The following is an 18,031-nucleotide window of genomic DNA, read 5'->3' as shown; positions in this document are numbered from 1 at the left end:
GTAACTTAAGAGGAATCCTTTTCCAAAATCCTTTCAACTCACTTCTGATCTTACATTAAGGGAAAAAAAAAAAAAAAAAAAAAGAGAACCAAAATCCACAGCATATCCTTTTCACGGTTGCTTCTCATTTCCATGAATGAGAAGGACATTATTCTAAGATCATACTAATGAGTTGTTATGTGGACACTTGGGTAAAAATGGATGTCATTGCCCAGGGAGTTGTCCAGAGGAGACAACACACAAACTTCCTTTGAAAGCCCCATGTTCTGAAGTTACATGAATACAATAAACTCAAAGTAATTTACCATTACAAAAGTGACTAATCATGGACTAGAGCCTACCAGAATACTGCCAATTAAAACTTTTAGCTGTGAAATAGCTCTTCTTTTTTTTTTTTTTCAGAATTATTGGTTGTAAAAATACTAGGAAGAGCCAGATTTGCTCAATTTAGAGCAAGGACTTGCTATCCAGATCACTTCAAATTGAGGAAAGGATTTAAATTGTCGTCTTCAGCATCACAAGCAGGACCCTTAATCTTCAACTCTGTAAATCACTTCTTTTTCCCTATTTGAGAAGTCTAAACGACCTTGATTTCTCCTAGGTCTATCCTAACTGCGCAATTCATATTGCACCCAGAAAATTAGCATCTTAATACAAATCTTAACACAACACTACAGCAGAAGTAAAATAGCTTTCCATCTCAAATTAGACAATCTGAAATTAGACAGCTGTTACCTCCTGAATGAGTCACACGCAAACACCCCACACTTTGAGAAAATTTCAAAGAAAATAAGTTTAAAATATAACTTAATGAGAACAATCAGATATAAATATTAAGTGCAACCAGTCAAAAAGTACAGATATAGGAACTAAGTTAAAGTATGAAAATCAGGATATGGACACTTTTCCTGTACTCTTAATGAGCAATTATTGTACTACACAGAAATTAGGCAGATCCCATCTGCTTACCAAAATGGAAGAAACTATTCCTGTATCCTAATGCTGCCATGCACTAACCAAAGAGGGGCTGATGTTAGGGAAAAGCCTAATAATGAAAATCACACCAGTCTGGAAAAAATCTTGTCTTACCAGATAATTCATCTCCCCTCAAATGATCTTAAATCCTTGTTATGCACGCTCCTCGCAAAGCTTTTCAGCTGCCTATTTTCACAATCAATACATTCAAGCCTGATTGAGAAGCACACTGATACCAAAGTTCTGTCACTTGGGTTCAAAGAAAACCCTCATATTGCATGGGCTTACCTCTCGCTACATAGCAGTAAATTCTAGTGATTATGAGAAGAAATTCTTGCAAACTTCCAGTCTGTTTCTCAACAGTTGATACCATTCCTGTGCCATTATCGAGTGCTTGCAGCTGTTCATAAACTCCAAGCCTTAATGTAATCAGCAACAGGAGTTATCATAACATAACTAATATAAAAAGGCTATTTATAGCTTAAGAACGCAGTCACTGAAAAATCCAATTCTGATCACAAGACAATTACTGTATCTTGTTTTCCTGTGGATATAATACCAAGTTAAAAAGGAAAAAGAGACAGACATACCGGTATGCAGCATATGCATATGTACCAGAAATAGGCAGGAACAATCCATCAGTATCACAATTAGAAGCACAGGCACACCTCTACGATAACCGATATACATTTCTCTCTTATTCAATACTTAAGTATTAAATATCATGTACACTATTGGGCTAAAATATGAGCTGATTAGCTGCAAATGAATGTTCTGTGACTGAAACAGAAGTAAAGTTCATGCTGTTACTAGAGCCGAGAGGTCTAATTTCTTCTCCCTCTTAATTCCTCCTCCCACAACTGCCCTTCCTGAAAAATTTTCTTTGGCCTGATTAGCATTTTTTTGAATCTTTCCATTTGAGATGACTCCCATCAGGACTCTAACATGAGAGACACACTTAAGTACACTGTCTTTATCTTCATTCCCAAATTAAAGGCAGTCATAAAGGCATGAATTCCTTCAGAAGTATCAACTTTAAACATACTGAAGACAAACAAGGAGAATATGGCCAGTGGTCAACTGTCATCTCCCACTTATCATTCCAGGATTTCACCACTTGCTAGAGATATATCCTGTCTTGTTAATAGAAATTATCAGCTGGTAGAGAAGTTTGGAATCCCTGAGCCCTGAAATACTCAACTGGAAACTGTATCAGTTCTTGCCTTTGCACACACCTCCCCCCCTGCCCTCCCCCCCCCCCCCAAAAAAAAAAGATCAACATCAATTGTCAGTAACAGGAGATTCTGATGCCCTTCCACTGCCTAGCCATCGTGATTCCTGCTATGCAAGTACCTTATCCTAAAGATACTCATCTAAGTAATCTGCAGATGTCAAGACACAGATATCAGTTGTCTGTTATTATGAAATAGGGTGGTGAGATGGGTGAGGAGATCTCAGGTTTATTGTCAGCTTCTATACTTTTTCTTACACAAGGGAAGCTTAGTCCTGAAAGCAAAGGCAAGTAAAGGATGGAAGAGATGTAAGGAGGCAACTTAAAAAATGAGGAGTCCTATTACTGTCCTAATAGTCCCATATCCAATTGGTCTAATTTCCCTTACAATTCAAGCTAGATCTCTTAAATACATTGGCATAGCATAAATATTACCATTGCAAAGAGTTAAAAAGATCATGAAGCAAAAATTGGGGAAAAACAAAACAATACTGTATTAGTGGCTCTGGAATTATCATGTGAAAGAACAAGTAAGTCCTCAGGTGCCTATTGTAAATAACTTACAAGAAGATACGCATGTATAACAAATATAAAATTGTTTTACCAATCACAAATATTTAAGAGTATTCTATATGCATGATCAAGTTAATTCCACCTGATAAAAACTAACCAGGTTTAATGTTGATGTTTATACAGAGGTATGTTTTGTTTATCTAAACTCTAAATTATTCTTATTGTGGCAACATTTACACACAGAAGTAGGATGGGGATATTCCTCTGCTTGTTTTTATAGTTCTCGAGTTCTTATTTGAATAGATAATAATTCTCAGAACATCAGAAATGCAACAATCCAAGGATATGGTAAAAACTGCGCCAAAACCCCGAACAGAAATTGATCTGAGTTTGAGCTCCATTCTTCAGTTAATGCCCCAACATGAGGATAACAAAGTTTTACTATGATAAAGTCATAACATTTCTGGTCATCTTATGTTAGTTTAAGTACCATAACACGTATGGTAAACTACTTGGTATTCTCAATCTACTGCACAGCTTTTAATTCAAAGGAGGTCAAAGTTATAAACCTTCAATAAGAAACATCTAAGTTGCCAGCTTTACCAAACCCATAGCATTTCAGGTATTTTAACTATTCATCATTGACTACTCTCTTCTCATTCAATACTACACAACTATTCAATTGTTTATATTATAAAAATAGCAGAACACAAAATAAAGCAGGTGTTTACTATAGTGGTCAATGAGATGACGAAAGTAGACCAGAACAGGACCACAGAGGTTTTATAAGACTGGAAAAGAAAGTTGAGGAAAAAACAAAATGGAGAAAAAAAACCACAAGAAATACAAAAATACATAAGGCTCGGTCTCATTTTTATTAGGTTGAAAATGAAAACTGCTGTGGAAACAAAAAAGAAAATGATCTATGCAGCTCTCACACACATGCAGACATGAACTTTAATTCTAAATGTACATGCTTAAAAACAGTGCCACTTAAGTCTTTTCATACTGTAAAAATCCCTTGGGCAATAAAAAAGCTCTCAATCTGGGAAGCATATTGCTTCAAAAAGCAACAGAATTCGGGTCTTCTAGTTTAATAATGCCTTTAAAAAGCAATCCACGTAATTTCTTCAATATGAATCATAATGTTAATCTAGAAGAAATGATACAAATTATCAATGTTAGTAAACACTACTCTGATTAACCTAGACTGTGTGTCCCTGGAAGTCAGATGGGAATGTTTTTCTGTTTTGATCAGAAGACAGTTCAAACAATGGTCCATACAGGGAAGATGTCAATAGCGTTCTGTTGTTACAATACGGACATCCCCCACTTACCACAGCATAACTTACTGACAATGCCACCAATGAGAAGCTACCTGGAAAAAGGTCTGTCAACAAAATATTTATTTAATCACAGATCTGTCTATAGCAGGCATGAAGCTGCTACAAAATGACCTGAACTTCTCAGTTCTCCAGTCTAACCCTAAACAAATGCACCCATCCTTGGGAACAACTATGAATAAGAACAGTGTTAGTATCTATCACATCTCATTCCCTTCTGAAAATTATGAGGATTAAAGCTCCATTCATCAGAGTTTAATCTTTTAAAGCCAAATTCAATAAACCTGAGTCATCAAAAGTGACTCAGCAACATTAGAATGGAAGTTCCCTGCAGTTTCAGCTGGCTTTAACTGTCAAGTCTCTTGTATATTCAAAGAAATGGAGACTGGCTTTATCAGTCTCTGCTCTAGCCACCTCGTAGTTGCACAGTACTATAGAGGTGTGACAGGACCAAAATAGCAGGTAGTCAACTCAGAATTCTAAGAGACGAATATTAAAGAATTGCTTTTTGGGAAATCAAGGTTGCCAAATTTACAGAGAAGGTTTTCTGCACAACAAATTAGATCTACTGCAATGCACCAGAGGTTTCTTGTTCCAAATATAACTTCCCAAATGGCACAGAAGAGGCAGTTTCTTGTATTGAGAAAACAGTCCTCACAGGAAAGATAAGAAACTTCAGTTTCAACTTTCAGGCTGATGAAGCCCAAAACAATCAAAATCAAAAGAATGATTAAAATCATTCCAATTTGACAAACACTGGCAAAATGTCTACCAGAATCTTTGATAGTACTGATGATTTTTTTTTTATTTTATATAGCTACAAATAGTAAAAATTTAAGCCTAACATTTTCCTGGTGTAAGTGAACTAAACACTGAGTTTGCACAGGCAATATCTTAGTAACCAGAAAAGTTAAGAGTGACCTTGTTTTCTTGCTCATTATAAAGAAAAAAAAGAAAAAAAAAAAAAGACATGCTATTTTTGTGAAGTTAGAATGTTTAGAGTCTTTGCTTGTGTTGTTTTGGACAGTAACAAAGTACAAGATTAGTATGTCATAACACTGAGGGTTGGTGTGAAGTCTGACAGCACTTACTTTTCTCTATAAGAAATACACACTAATGAATGAACCAATGTAAAGAAGATAAAGTAAAGTACAACACGAAAAAGACACAAACAGGTGATTATTCTGAAGTTTCCCCAGGTTGATGTATCAGACAGCTTGTGCTCAATATAATATACCTCAATATAAACCAGGTAATATTCCTTACTGCTAAAATGAGAAATGGTTCAACTCTGCTTCCTGATTTTTACCTACACAGACCTGTGACTTTCTGCGACAGTGTTAAGTTGACTGGTCAAAGCACAAAGGTACATGCATTAAAATAGCAAGTTTTAATAGGGCTCTAAATAATTTTAATCTACTGTAATAGCAATAAATCTTTCCTTGGTGGAAGGGTACAGCCATTTACATGAAGTACAGAGCACAGAAATGAGCAGAAGACCACCAGATGAGACGCGACAAAAAGGAGTCCAACTGAATCAAGTCTTATATTAGAGACTTCACGTAAAAAACTTGAGCTCTTTAAATTGGTTCCATACAGGATGTTTTTTCTGTTAATCTGTAAACTGGTTGGAAAACCTTTTTCCCTTCCCTTCTGCCGTTCAAACTCTAAGTCTTTTTTGTGTAATTTAAGGGGAAGACATGGGAAAAACAGATATATGTATAGGAGCTGGAAGGAAAAAAGATTAAGAACTGATAAAGGAGGATATGTGTAATGCTCTCCAACCTGGAAAGAAATCTAGCAAGAAACAGACAGAACGAAATTACAGAGTAAATTTAACTAATGCATCTTTTGGTTGGAAAAGATTCTTCAGACCTTGGAAATTGCTTGGAAATTCATGAATTATTACTGCATTTCAATTAAAAATCCATTCATTTTTGCATTGTTTAAAAGTCAAGAGAAAACAGGTATTTCAGCCAAAAAAATCTGTCATGAAAAAGTCTAAGTACCACTTAGCCATTTATGTCTGCTAATAGAATTACATGTGAAATTTTGAAGAATGAGCTTTCAAGCAAGTACATTAGAAGACCCTGAACTATAGCTGTAAAAAAAAAAAAAAAAAAGGTACTCCAATTACAACAGGCAATGCTCAATATTATTCATAAACTTAGAATAGCACACATTTAAAGAAACATCTGCTCTTTGTCATAAAGTTCCTCTCAGCTCTTCTTTGCCAAAGAGCTTTACATTAAAATCTTTGTTAATGCAAAAAGAGAAGTGACGTTCCACTACAACCAAATGTGTATTGGAGGTCTCTTTATACAATCGATTTCCTGGAAAGAACATTGTGGGAGTATGTTTGGATTCTAAATGATAAAAATATCTACTTGTTTAGAACATCGAGTAAGACAAAAGAGGCAAGATAAAATTCCAAAGATTTGAGTGTTCTTCACCTTGAGATTTACTTGAGTTTTATTTTTGCACTTCTAATTTAATTTAAAGAAACAAGGCACTAATTACCTTGAACTACTTTTGTGATGAAACACTTTTTGGCTTATCCTTGAGCAGGGCAAGAACTGTCACTCCAGTGCAAATGATTCAAGTTTGGGTTTTTTTTTTAGAAAGACTTAAAAACTAACCTTTCATAAAACTATAGTAACCTCTTTTTAGTTCATTTGACCAAAGAAAATCAAAAGTATATTAAAGAACAGAACATTTTGCCTTACAGTTAACATTGTTGCCTACTAATATGCATTTTGATCATAATTAGAGAAAAAAGCACGAAGTGTTTTCTATTTTCAGCTCCTTGTCCCTTCTTAGATAACACAGACTCTGAAACACAGTTAATTTTCCAGACAAGTTCAAATCTCCACCTAATAACAGCAAATAATCGATTCCTCAGAGGAAGGCAACATTCCCCACCATGCACCTAGCTGACTGTGCTGTGTTGGACACCAGCAGAAAGCTGGGGTTTTTTGGCCTTTTCAGATAAAAGTCTTCCACCCTGAAGAATAAAATTTAGTCTACCTGAACATATATAAATATAACATTATTCATACCAAAAGCACCCAACCCCCTCCTACATTTCTTTCAAGGATATCGAACTTAATAATTTCTTACAGAATGGATTACACAATCCACAAAGTAGTCTTGCCATCCATATGTTCAACTGTTGATTTCATCTCCATATTATTCCCTTGAAGATGAGGACAATAAATACATAATCCCACTCCCACTTGTGATACGTCTCAGAGTTCCACCTTCCCAAACACAGGTGTGATATGGTAACACCAGCTCCACAGGGTCACCTCCATGACATGCTCCACTGAGAACAGGGCATCTGAGGCACAAGTCCGCATGTTCTCAGCAGCTCAGTGCAGACCTGCTCTTTCCATTCTCCCAGCTCCTAGTCCTCCCTCTAGGATAATAAAATTTGTCACTATACTGACTATACTTTTACTCCTTATTTTGTTCCCCATCATTCCCTCTCCCTTCATTTTTTAAATGAAAAGAGAAAAAAATAGTCAAGGGTGCCTCTTAAAGAAAGTTTGTTCTAATTACTGTTAACATGTCAGGATTATGAGTTTGTGAGGATATAGCACAAAACCTCTTCAAACTGCAGGGGGAGAAGGAGATGGCCAGTTGTGTTGATGAGACAGACTGAATACTGTTCAGACACACTGCTGTTCGACCTCCTAAGCACAGAGGCAACTCACTACTCTGCTACATGGCTTTTACCAATTTGCTTTTATAAACTTATTTCCAGTAAGTCAACCCCAGAAAAAGACATGCTATTCAAGCAGCATGTTCAATGTTTTGAGAGGCTTATGATAAGAGATCATCAGAAGACAGTAAGAACTTCAGCTTAGAAAAACAAGAATTCAAAATAATGTTAATAATCTATTCAGAAGAGGAAAGATTTCAGATGTCACAGGTGCTATGAATAAGAGAGTAGATATTTCTGACTTTTTTTTTTCCCTGGAAGTAGAAAATCTTTTCTGGAGAGAAAAACAAGACAGAAGAGGCATAACTTCTTTTTTTTCTTTTAGAAACACCTATTTTCATAATAGTTATTTACTAGACATAAGGAGAAATCCAATCTTTAATTTTTCTTTATTATGCTTGAAATTAAAAACACTGCAGACAAAGAAACTAAATCAGAAAGAAAACAATCTAAAAGAATCATTGAAAACACATGTAGATCATCAGAGAAAAAATTCTGGCAGCTGTCAACACTATAAAAAATGTTTATCTATAGGTGGTTTCTCGTAAGAGTTAGGAAACTATCAAACTGTAGCAATAGTATCCATTACCTTGGGGGCTATATTCAATGAAATATTTGTATATGGATTAGGTATTTGCAGACAGAGCTGTTACTAAGTTGGCAAAGCAAGAACATGGGGTGGAAACACACATTTCCAAGCGCAGCCTCCACAGCCAACTGTGGGAAGTCAAAGTCACAGCCAGTTTGCTTCTCCTCTTTGCACACCCTCTTAGCATTCCCTCTCTCTACTTTTTAAATCTAAGTAATTTTATAAACATATTAGAAGACTTCAAACTGAATTTCAAAGATAACAGTTTAACTCAACAGCTGCCATTTGGCCTTAACCTTTAACAACTTTAGTTGAAGAACATAAGAACGGTCATGCTGAATCTGACCGACGGTCTACTTAGCCCAGTACCGTTCCTCCAGCAGTGGCCATAAACAGATACCTAGGTGACGGACTTTTTGACAGAAACTATGGTCTTGTTAAAGTGCCTCCAGAAAATACCAGGAAGACTCCTCTCAATTTTTCTGGCTCTGGAAAATGGCTCGGGCCCTCCATAGACACTATAATTATTTTAGCTCACTTCTGTCAGTAAACCAATTGTTCTTGATCCTACTTTTACCAAAGAGAGCACTACATTCTTCAATGGAAAGCCAGGAGAAATGGAAGGACTATGAGCAGAAATTGTCACAAAAGGTATGACAAGAGCCTTTATGAATTAACAGAAGTGAAATCAGTGAAGCTATGAACTTCAGCTTCTGAGAGACAGAAGCTAACATTTAGCCAGCTTAACTGATCAACCCAGTCAGTAATTTTAAACATGACAGGCCACAAAAGCAGATAGTTGACCTTTGTGTGTTAAATCATGCTTGGGAGATCTACTTTCCAGTTCCAAGCACAAAGATTACCACAATGAGTGCAATTTAAGCCAGCAACATGAGTAATTTAGGCTAATTTTTTAAAAATGTGACTTCTAGTCCTTATGTTTTGAAAGATAATGTTACTAACTCAGTGTTTTTCCTGCCTCTGCAAAGACAGTCAATGCTTCCACCTTGCCCAAGAATGAAACTAACACCATTTTACCACACTGCATTAGCAACGTTTAGATACACACTGACCAGAAATGCTTCAGATTAGTATTGCTGTTGTAGGAAAGAACTAAAAGCAATAGAAGTAGTCCAGAAAGTCAGCATAGCTATTTTTAGAGAACATGCAAAATATGGCAAGATAGAATCAATGCAGTTTCCCAGACACATATATGTTTTTCACTGGAGAAGGGGAGAGAAAGTTCTTCCTTAAGGTGTTAGCCAAGTTCTAGTGAAGTTCTCTGGCAGGTACACAGAAACAGCCATGGCTGGTCAGCTTCAGAAAAGTTAATACAAGTACAAGAAACTTCAACTTCCAAACAATTTCTTAATGCAAATCTAAAAACTGAATAAGCAGCAGTTGTTACCCCTCCAATATCACCCCTAAAACTGTTAAGACCGGGATCTCACAGACCACCAAAAAAGAGAATGTGAAGGAGGTAGCACCCTTAATCCCACAGGTGTTCCTTGTCAGAACTCTTTCCAGTCTCAAGAAAAGAGAAATGAGACAGGTAAGCTTTCAAAGAGTGAAACAGATCTACGACATCAGTAATCTCCATTAATTGGAAACTCTTCCTCTTTAACCTCTACCTCTGCTCAGGATAACTAATACACTGTGTATGAACAGCACTAAGAGCACTGCCAGGTCTGTCTACCCACTCAGAACCTCCCTTGGTTTACAGTTTAAAGTATTTATAAAAATATAGTAACATCGACCATACACAGCTAAACACACATGCACATAAAATATAGCCATGCACACGACATTTGCTCCTTCCCCATTAATTTTGGTTTTATTCAATTATCCTAGCAAAATTAGACCTTCAGATAAAGAAGCTACTCAGTGACTGTTAAAACCCTCCATCCTATAGCACTGATGACAGTAACTGGAGGTAGGGAGGAAAGGAAGCAAGAAATTAACTTCTCATTTAAGGACATGAAGTACTGCCTGCCCCCGGTTCCACTTTACCCAAAAAAAATTGTGCAGTCACATGTAGAATCTGTGAAAGAACAGTCACGTCTTAAGTCACAGATTCCAAAACCTCATTTTCTACAATCATCGATGACCTACAGAGAAAATTTCACCAAATTACAGAAATATGGAACACCTTGATTAGAAAAATAACTTAATAGGTAACTGTGCTTTTCCTCAAGCTTTCATGAAACTAATTTAGAATTCGTCAAATAATAATTTATAAATCTTACCTGTTTTTTTCTTGAAGTTGCCTTGGGCAACAGACTGGCTGACAAAACTGATGCAAATGGAGAGCAACACAACTCAGGAAAAGGATTTGGAATTGATGGGATCTCCAAAATATTGTCATCTTTCTTTTTTCTCCTGTTTCAACAAAATACATAATATCAAGCTATAACTGTAACAACTGCCATTAAAATTGCACGAGCCAACCACAATGCATGATATACAAAGGCAGTAATACCATGATACTTCCTGGTTGCAGCAATTAGCTTTTTTGTGCAGTTATTTTTTTTAATCAGTAGGCTGAATCTATTAACATACAGTGCTTAACTACTTGAAAGCAATCCAAGTATTCAGCTCTGAATATAAAGTTGTTTGAATATGTGTCTTTGCAGAGTAAGAGCACAGATATATTTATATTGGCTCCTAAGGACATTAGTAAATATTTTGTTGTCCCTGTGTTCATGCCATTCCCTGTGTACACATATTACAACAGGGGATGCATGTAACTTCTCAGTAATATTTCCTGAGTACATCACAACTGTATTTGAAACAAATGGAAACTTTTTTTCACCAGAATCAGGAGTCAAAGTGACTGACAAGACAAAACAGTGTAAAGCAGTACACTTGTTTCTCTTTTCAATTGCTTTTGTATTTGAATTTCCATAGCTCCATCATAAAATAAATGTCTCAGTAGTTGCTGGCTACTCAAATCTGATTGTGTCGGAAGTATCACCAAGCAGCATTTGCAAGAGTAGTGAAGATAATCACTACTGTACTTGCTGAAGAGCTCAGTCATGCACTGGTTTAAAGTATCACATTAATAATGTGGCTGTTTAGACTGCTGTGTACATTAGAGTGCATGGTTTTCTCACATAAAATATTGAACAGCATTTTGTCTACTTGATTTCATTCGAAGAGCGGCACCCAAAGCACCTCAAGTATCTGAGTCTGCCAACACATAATCAGATTTTTCTACACGTGTGAGTTGATGGCCCCAAGCTTAATATTTAACTTTATTATCTTCATTATTATCATTCTAGATTTCACATACTAATGGATACAAAGTGGGGAAAGCCATCAGAGTAAGGTAATGATGCAGAATGGTGCTTTACTTTCTGGAAATCCTCACTGAACATTTATTTAAAGTGATATTTAGCACTAAGAAAGAGTGAAAAATCCTGTATGCTGCATTTTAAGATTTTGTAAACTTCAGCATACCAAAACTGATCAGACACTTCATGAAAAACCTAGCTCACAGCTTCCTTTACCAAGACTAGAGACCAATGCCTTTAAGAACAGCCTGGCAGTAACAAACACGGTGCACATCACTGACAGCAATTACAGCAGCATCGCTAAGGATGAAGCACTTTATCTCACGAACATGGTAAGAGACACTGCAATGAGAAAGTAGTGGCTCGGTTCAGTTTGACAAGGCAGGCTCGGCAGCGTCGTCTCTTCAACTCAGCCTGGGAAACCTCTTTTTTAAAAAAAAAAAAACCACACCAAAAAAAAAAAAAAAAAGGCGGCGGGGGAGACGCATCCGCAGCTGAGGGAAGTGTCTGCAGGGCCGGGAAACAACTTTTGAGTTCCAGGGAGGAGCCAGGCCGTCCCCGTCCTGGGCTTCGCCCCCTCCCCGAACCGCCGCTACCAAGCCGCAGGGCAGTCGCACCCTCAGGCCCCGCCGACCCCGCGCTCCCGCCCGCAGGACGCCGGCCAGCCCCTAGACGGCAGCAGGCGGGCCCGCGAGGGAGCGGGCAGGGCTGGCGGCGCTCGTCCGGGCTCCGGCCTTACCTGTCGGGGGGCGAGGGCGGCGGGTCCCCCCCAAGGGTCCGGGGAGGCGGGCAGGGGGAGCCCAGTGCGTCGCGGGGGGTGCCGCCAGCGGGCTCCGCCGCCCGCCCTGCGCCGCGCGGCACACCGGGCAGCGGGGCGGCCATCGGCGGCGGCGACGTCCTAGCTGGGCGGCCGCCCGCGCGGGAGGCACGTCGGCGAGCGGCCCCGGCGCTGGCGGGCGTGTCGGGCGGAGGCTGCTCTCCGCTCCCGCTGCGGAGGAGGGGGGTAGGCGGCGGGGGGGGGGGGAAGCGCCGCCCGGGCAGCGAGCGGCACCGAGCGCCTTCCCCGGCACACGTGCGCGGGCGGCGGCGGAGGCGGGCGGCCGCCGGCTCCGCGCTGCGAGGGGGAGGCAGCGCGGGGCGGGCGGGGGCCGGGCCGTGCCCTCCCGTCTGCCTCCGCCACGCCGGGGCGGGGGGACCTGTTCACTCCTCGGCGGCAGGGCGAGGCGGTCCCCGGCAGGTGCGCGGCCCCCGGACCCGAGGCCGCGGTGTCACCCGACCCGCTCGGGGCGTCGGGCCGGGCCTGACAGGGCGGTCGGGGCGGCTGAGGGGAGGGGTCGCCGCTGTTTGTCTCGTCAGGAGGCGGCGGCGGGCGTCCCGCCGAGCGCCCCCCGCGCTGCCCGCTGTTTGCTGCAGCCCTTGGCCTGAGCGGAGGGGTAAAGCTGCCGTGCCCCAGGCCTGGCAGCTAACCTCCTCCCCCGGGCAGGGCAGGCCCTCCGCGCAGCGGTGCGCAGCAGGGCCAGGCCGCGCACCGCTGGACGGCCTGGCGCTTGTCTAAGCGCCTGAAAATCATTAACTAAGCTGCCCCATCCCTCCGTGAGTTCGGGAATTTATGGTTATGCCTTGGAGAAATAAGAAATGAACAAGGCCGAGGGATAGACACATTATCTTTGCGCCAAACAAGCCGCTTCGGGGGGAAGCTGGGTTCCCAGCTGGGCCCAGGACCAGTGTTCAGCCACAGGTCCTCCCAGAGCGGGCAGAGGACAGGTTTTTCTTCGTGCCCTGGGCTCCGCCACAGCAGCCTGAGCCACTGAGGAAGCTGGCTTCTGCCCTGCTTTATGTACGCAAAGTCCTGTGTGGCAGTTCCGTGGCCGTCCTTATCAGCGTTCATCCCACTGCAAAATAAAAATATCCCCTTGCTGTCACGGCACCAAGCAGAGTGGGAAAAATTGTGTGAATCAGTTTGATAGAAAGTCAAGTAATTAAAGCCCAGCCCCTGGTAAAAACAGCTGTATGTAGAAACCTGAAGGTACCTGGCATGCTCAGGGGCAGTAACTGAGATGTCAGACTGGTGACAATGGTTTTGGACATATGATTTGCTGTTTTCCTGAAGCCACCGAAGAAATCACTGCACACAAGCCAAAATTTCAATTCCGGAGAAAGATTTTTCTGACATAGAGGCAATACAGTTTTCATTTTGGCTGAGTCACAGATGACTTTGCAGGACATTTATTTTCAATGAAATGAAGGATTCCTTGCCCTCTGAACAGCTTACTCTCTGTTATGCTGACAGCAGAAGTGCAAGTCCGAGTTGATTAGCAATTCTTATATAGAGGGACTGGCAAACATATCTGGGATTTTACGGCATCAGATGATTGACTGGATTTCTCGTTGTTTGCGAACAGCTATCTTTTTACCCAGTTGCACAGACCAGACCACTGTTTTTTGCCTAATTGATTCACTGGGATAAATGCGGTGTGTTAAACCTTACTGTCTTCAAAATTATAGAAGGAAGGACAACTGGTATAGGTGCTCTAGGTGGAAAACTGAAGTTGGGAAGAAATAAAAACCTTCCAGTGGCATTTGTATGTGGATATTAATCAGTGTTTTAAAAGTTCGGCCATGAAAAGAAAATACGTTTTGACTTTTCACACAGTCTGTGCAGCTTGTTACGTAGCTGCAGCCTGACGTACATGGTACGGTTTTGTGCCTTTGGCTTAGTCATGTAATTGCTTTAAAATAGCAGGCAAATAAAAAACACAATTAGAGGGAATATTAGCAAATAAATTAAATACTTCTGTGTTTCAAAATACCTTTGCTAGGATTCTAATGAGTCATAACAGCAAAAATGCCACTTGTAGGAAAGATCAATAAAAAAATCTAATGCTATTATAATTTCACTTGAATGTAGTAGTTTAAGAAACAAATTGACTTAAATTTTTTTTTCTGCATCTCATAGTCTGTCCTGATGCTTCCTGCTTTCATTGCTTTCTATGGGAATAGCACTGTATGAGGAAAATACAGTAATTGGAAAACTGAGGCACAGAAAGGCCTACATGATGGTTCCGGTGTAGCTTTGGAAACGTTCCGTAGGTGAGAATGTGAAACTAAGGTTTCTCCTGGCTTACTGTCACTCCTTGCAAACAACTGTAAGGATAAAAAAGATTGCCTGAGCTTGGCTAAAGATATCTGAGAGCATTTGACCTGGAGTCTGGTCAAGTGTAACCTTTTTTAACTATTTCTTTGAACAAGTAGAAACCCAGTAATCTCTGGACAATTAATAGTGTTGATATTAAAAGGCTAGCAGATTTCTGCTAAATCCTGACACCAAAATATTTGTTGAGCTATGTGACTTGGCTTCCTTTTTGTCATAAGTATACCTAAGCTGCCTAGTCTTTTTTTTTATACTTGCTGTGCTTCTGCAGCACAATTGTCCTTGTTCTAAGACTTGCATTTCCCTAAAGCTAAATTTCTGGGCATTATTCAATCCTTAACTCAGTAGTTTTGTTTTCTCTTTTAATTTAATCTTTGATAGCACTAATCAGGTCCAGGTGTTTATCAAGTAAAATTAAAAATATATATTGAGAAAAATCCCAACGGATTCAAGCTATTCAGTATGCACCCCACTTCCAGAAAATCAAGCTCTCCAGTTCTCAAAAGCCTGTGTGCTATTTAGAACCATGGCACTTGATTAATGTGACAAAATTATGCCTTTAATTAGAGTAAACTTTCACCATTATTACTGACAAAGTGAAGGTTTAAAAAATCCAAACTATCTGTGATTATCTCTGAAAACTGTAGAGGGCTTTTGTTGGATTTTTTTATTATTATTTTATTTCACCCTTCCACACACCCCCTCCTTGCTTTTATCAAGATATTTTCAATGTGGGTTTATATGTATAATGGCTTCACCGTAAAGAGCTTCATTATAATTCCATAAAGATGGTTACACTAAGAGAACTAGTACCATACCTTTACACCATCTTCTGTCATAGCCGCAATAAGAGAAAATAATTATCTCTTTTGAAGTACTAGATTGAAACCACAGAAGTAGCTCGTTTTTCCAGTGCAAAGCTATAACCAGGCCTAAGTCTTGTCTCCCAATACAATGTTTTCTCTAAAAGCATCCCAAAGTAAATTGCATCCAATGTAATGATACAGAGGATCACCTTAAGGAAAAAAAAAAAAGTGATTTGTCCAGTAAAATAGGCACGCATCAAGAGACAAGCCTGAATTTGTAATTTATGTGTGTTTATTAACTCAATGTAGTTGGAATATGGTGAATGCATGTTACCGTCCTGATACAATGAGCTGTGCATCCTTGCTCCTTACTGAGCATTTCAAAAGCCCGTTTTTAACTTTGAAAACTGGCCCATCTGTTTGGGCAGTACTTCATGAGAGCCAAATTTATCCAATGAGCACAAGTAGAGATATCACTAGCTGACTTCTTGGCAGTAGTACATAACTCTGAAAATTATCTGTGGCTGAATGTTTTGTGAGGAGCCTTGCCTGTTATTATAGCTCACATTGAATGTTAAGTTTAGAATTACTCTTAAAATGTGTATCTTTTATTGCAGATAAGGAAAATGTTCCAAGAGATTAAATCAGTACTGCCAGTCTCAGTCATTTCCAGAAGCTGCTTTTCAACCTAATCCGAAACTCCCTGTGTGCACTTACACAAATCACAGCATGGTAACACTCTGGTGTTCCCCCTCACTTAATTTTCCTTTTCTGCACTTACTATCAAGAGGCAGATTTGCACTGTGTTTTCTGTTGTAGTTTGGTTTGGGCTTGGGATTTTTTACTTATTGAAAAATAAGTTTCATAAGCAACCTGAGCAGAGGAATGGATTTTATTGCTAGCTTTGACAAGTGTTTGCTATTTCAATACCTTCCCTGTAACAGCTTTGTCCTCAGCCCAGAATATCCCCCTGTGCTGGAATTTTGCCTTGAACTGTTACACAAGAACAGAATTAAATTCTGTGCAGGGTTTTGAGAATAGGAATGATACCCTTCAAATCAATCAAATCAAATCAAGAGCTTATGATTTCTGAAAGGTCTTTGTAGCAAAAACCAAATAATTAGGTTCAGCATACAGTTGACTGAGTGGCATGTAGGGCTTGTGAGGTACAGGTCAGACAACGTGACATACTGGCTTCTGCTCCCTTGCACTAAGGCTGCATGAAATCAATCATTCAGCAGTGTCTATAATAAACTGTGCATTAGGTGATGTGCTCTGCACTGACCAAGCTTGAACTTCTATAAGGCATAAAGTTGCTTCCTAGAGAGAACTGTGATAGTCCAGGCTGAATATTACATATGTATGGATTACAGTGCCAGGTCTTCATCTAATGGGTCTAAATCTACAGGACTAGATGTAATCTTCTGAGTAGTTATGGATGAATGAACTGCATAATATACTGCTGCAGTTATTTGCGGAAGTGAATTGGCAAGTCTCAGGGAGCTGATTTAGCAGTGCCAAGCATTTGTAATGATAATATTGTAATGGAAAAAACATTTTTCTTGTAATACGTTTCTCTGTTCTTATTAATCCCTTGTAAATATGTGATAAATAATCCTTTATTAATTCCTCTGAAATAACTACTGTGAAGAGTGGACAACTTTAAACATCACTTAAGTGATAAAATATTTAGATAAATCAAACAGGCAATGTTTCACAACAGCAGAGTACTGCTGATACTTTTTACAGCCCTTTTTCTGGACCTTTTTCTCCACTTTACACGAAGAACTTAATTTCTGACCTTATATACCTTCAGAATACTGCCATTGTTATGGAGGGAAGGGTGCAGGTGACTATGGTATCTGGTACTCCTTGTGTTTATTCAGCACATAGAAGTTCAGTTTCCGTAATGTGAGTTGTTGGGAAATCAGATTCAAAATCCTTTAACACTAGTCATTTTGTGGAGTGGGAAACAAAATATAAGCATTTAAAAAAACCCCAACAACAACAACAACAACAAAACCAACAAGAAATGTTGAGCTAAAATGACTTTTTACGAACAGCCGCACTACTCATAAGTCTCAGCCTTTTCTGAGCTGCTGCCAAGGACACTGATAAGAGTCTCTAGGTATATTTGCAAAGAGGAAGGGAGATGTAGAGTTATTTTGGGCAAAAAGAAACAATATACCTGGTCAGACTCAAGGCAGGCAGCATTCTACTTTTGTTATCAGAGTACAAGGCTGATACATGAAATTTAAAGACAAAATTAATTCTGTATTTTGAAAAATTGATGTATAGAAATTTGTTTGCCTAAATGCAGGTATCCAATACCAATTTAGATACTATTTTACCATGTCCTAAGAAGTCATGGGTTTCCTGTTCATCCTATGTCACGTATGACAGCCC

The 18,031-nt window shown here is 39.4% G+C and overlaps 1 protein-coding gene across 2 annotated transcripts in view; it reads right to left on the bottom strand.

Moving 5' to 3' along the window:
• GRB14 (growth factor receptor bound protein 14) overlaps positions 1-13,027 on the bottom strand; it is a 67,601-nt gene extending 54,574 nt beyond the window's left edge. The window contains exons 1-2 of one of the 2 annotated variants that reach the window (XM_075756807.1): positions 12,408-13,027; positions 10,622-10,754 (exon numbers count right to left, since the gene is read on the bottom strand). In XM_075756807.1, coding sequence (XP_075612922.1) covers positions 10,622-10,754; positions 12,408-12,550 — 276 coding nt within the window. In that variant the 5' untranslated portion in view covers positions 12,551-13,027. The remainder of the gene's footprint in view (positions 1-10,621; positions 10,755-12,407) is intronic. The other variant, XM_075756806.1, reaches the window with a different exon arrangement.
• Positions 13,028-18,031: the final 5,004 nt, after the last annotated feature.

Source organism: Balearica regulorum, chromosome 6 (assembly GCF_011004875.1).
Source record: "Balearica regulorum gibbericeps isolate bBalReg1 chromosome 6, bBalReg1.pri, whole genome shotgun sequence".
Lineage (NCBI taxonomy): Eukaryota > Metazoa > Chordata > Aves > Gruiformes > Gruidae > Balearica > Balearica regulorum.
Note: the sequence above shows the minus strand (reverse complement) of the source record. Positions and strands in the feature narration are given on the sequence as shown.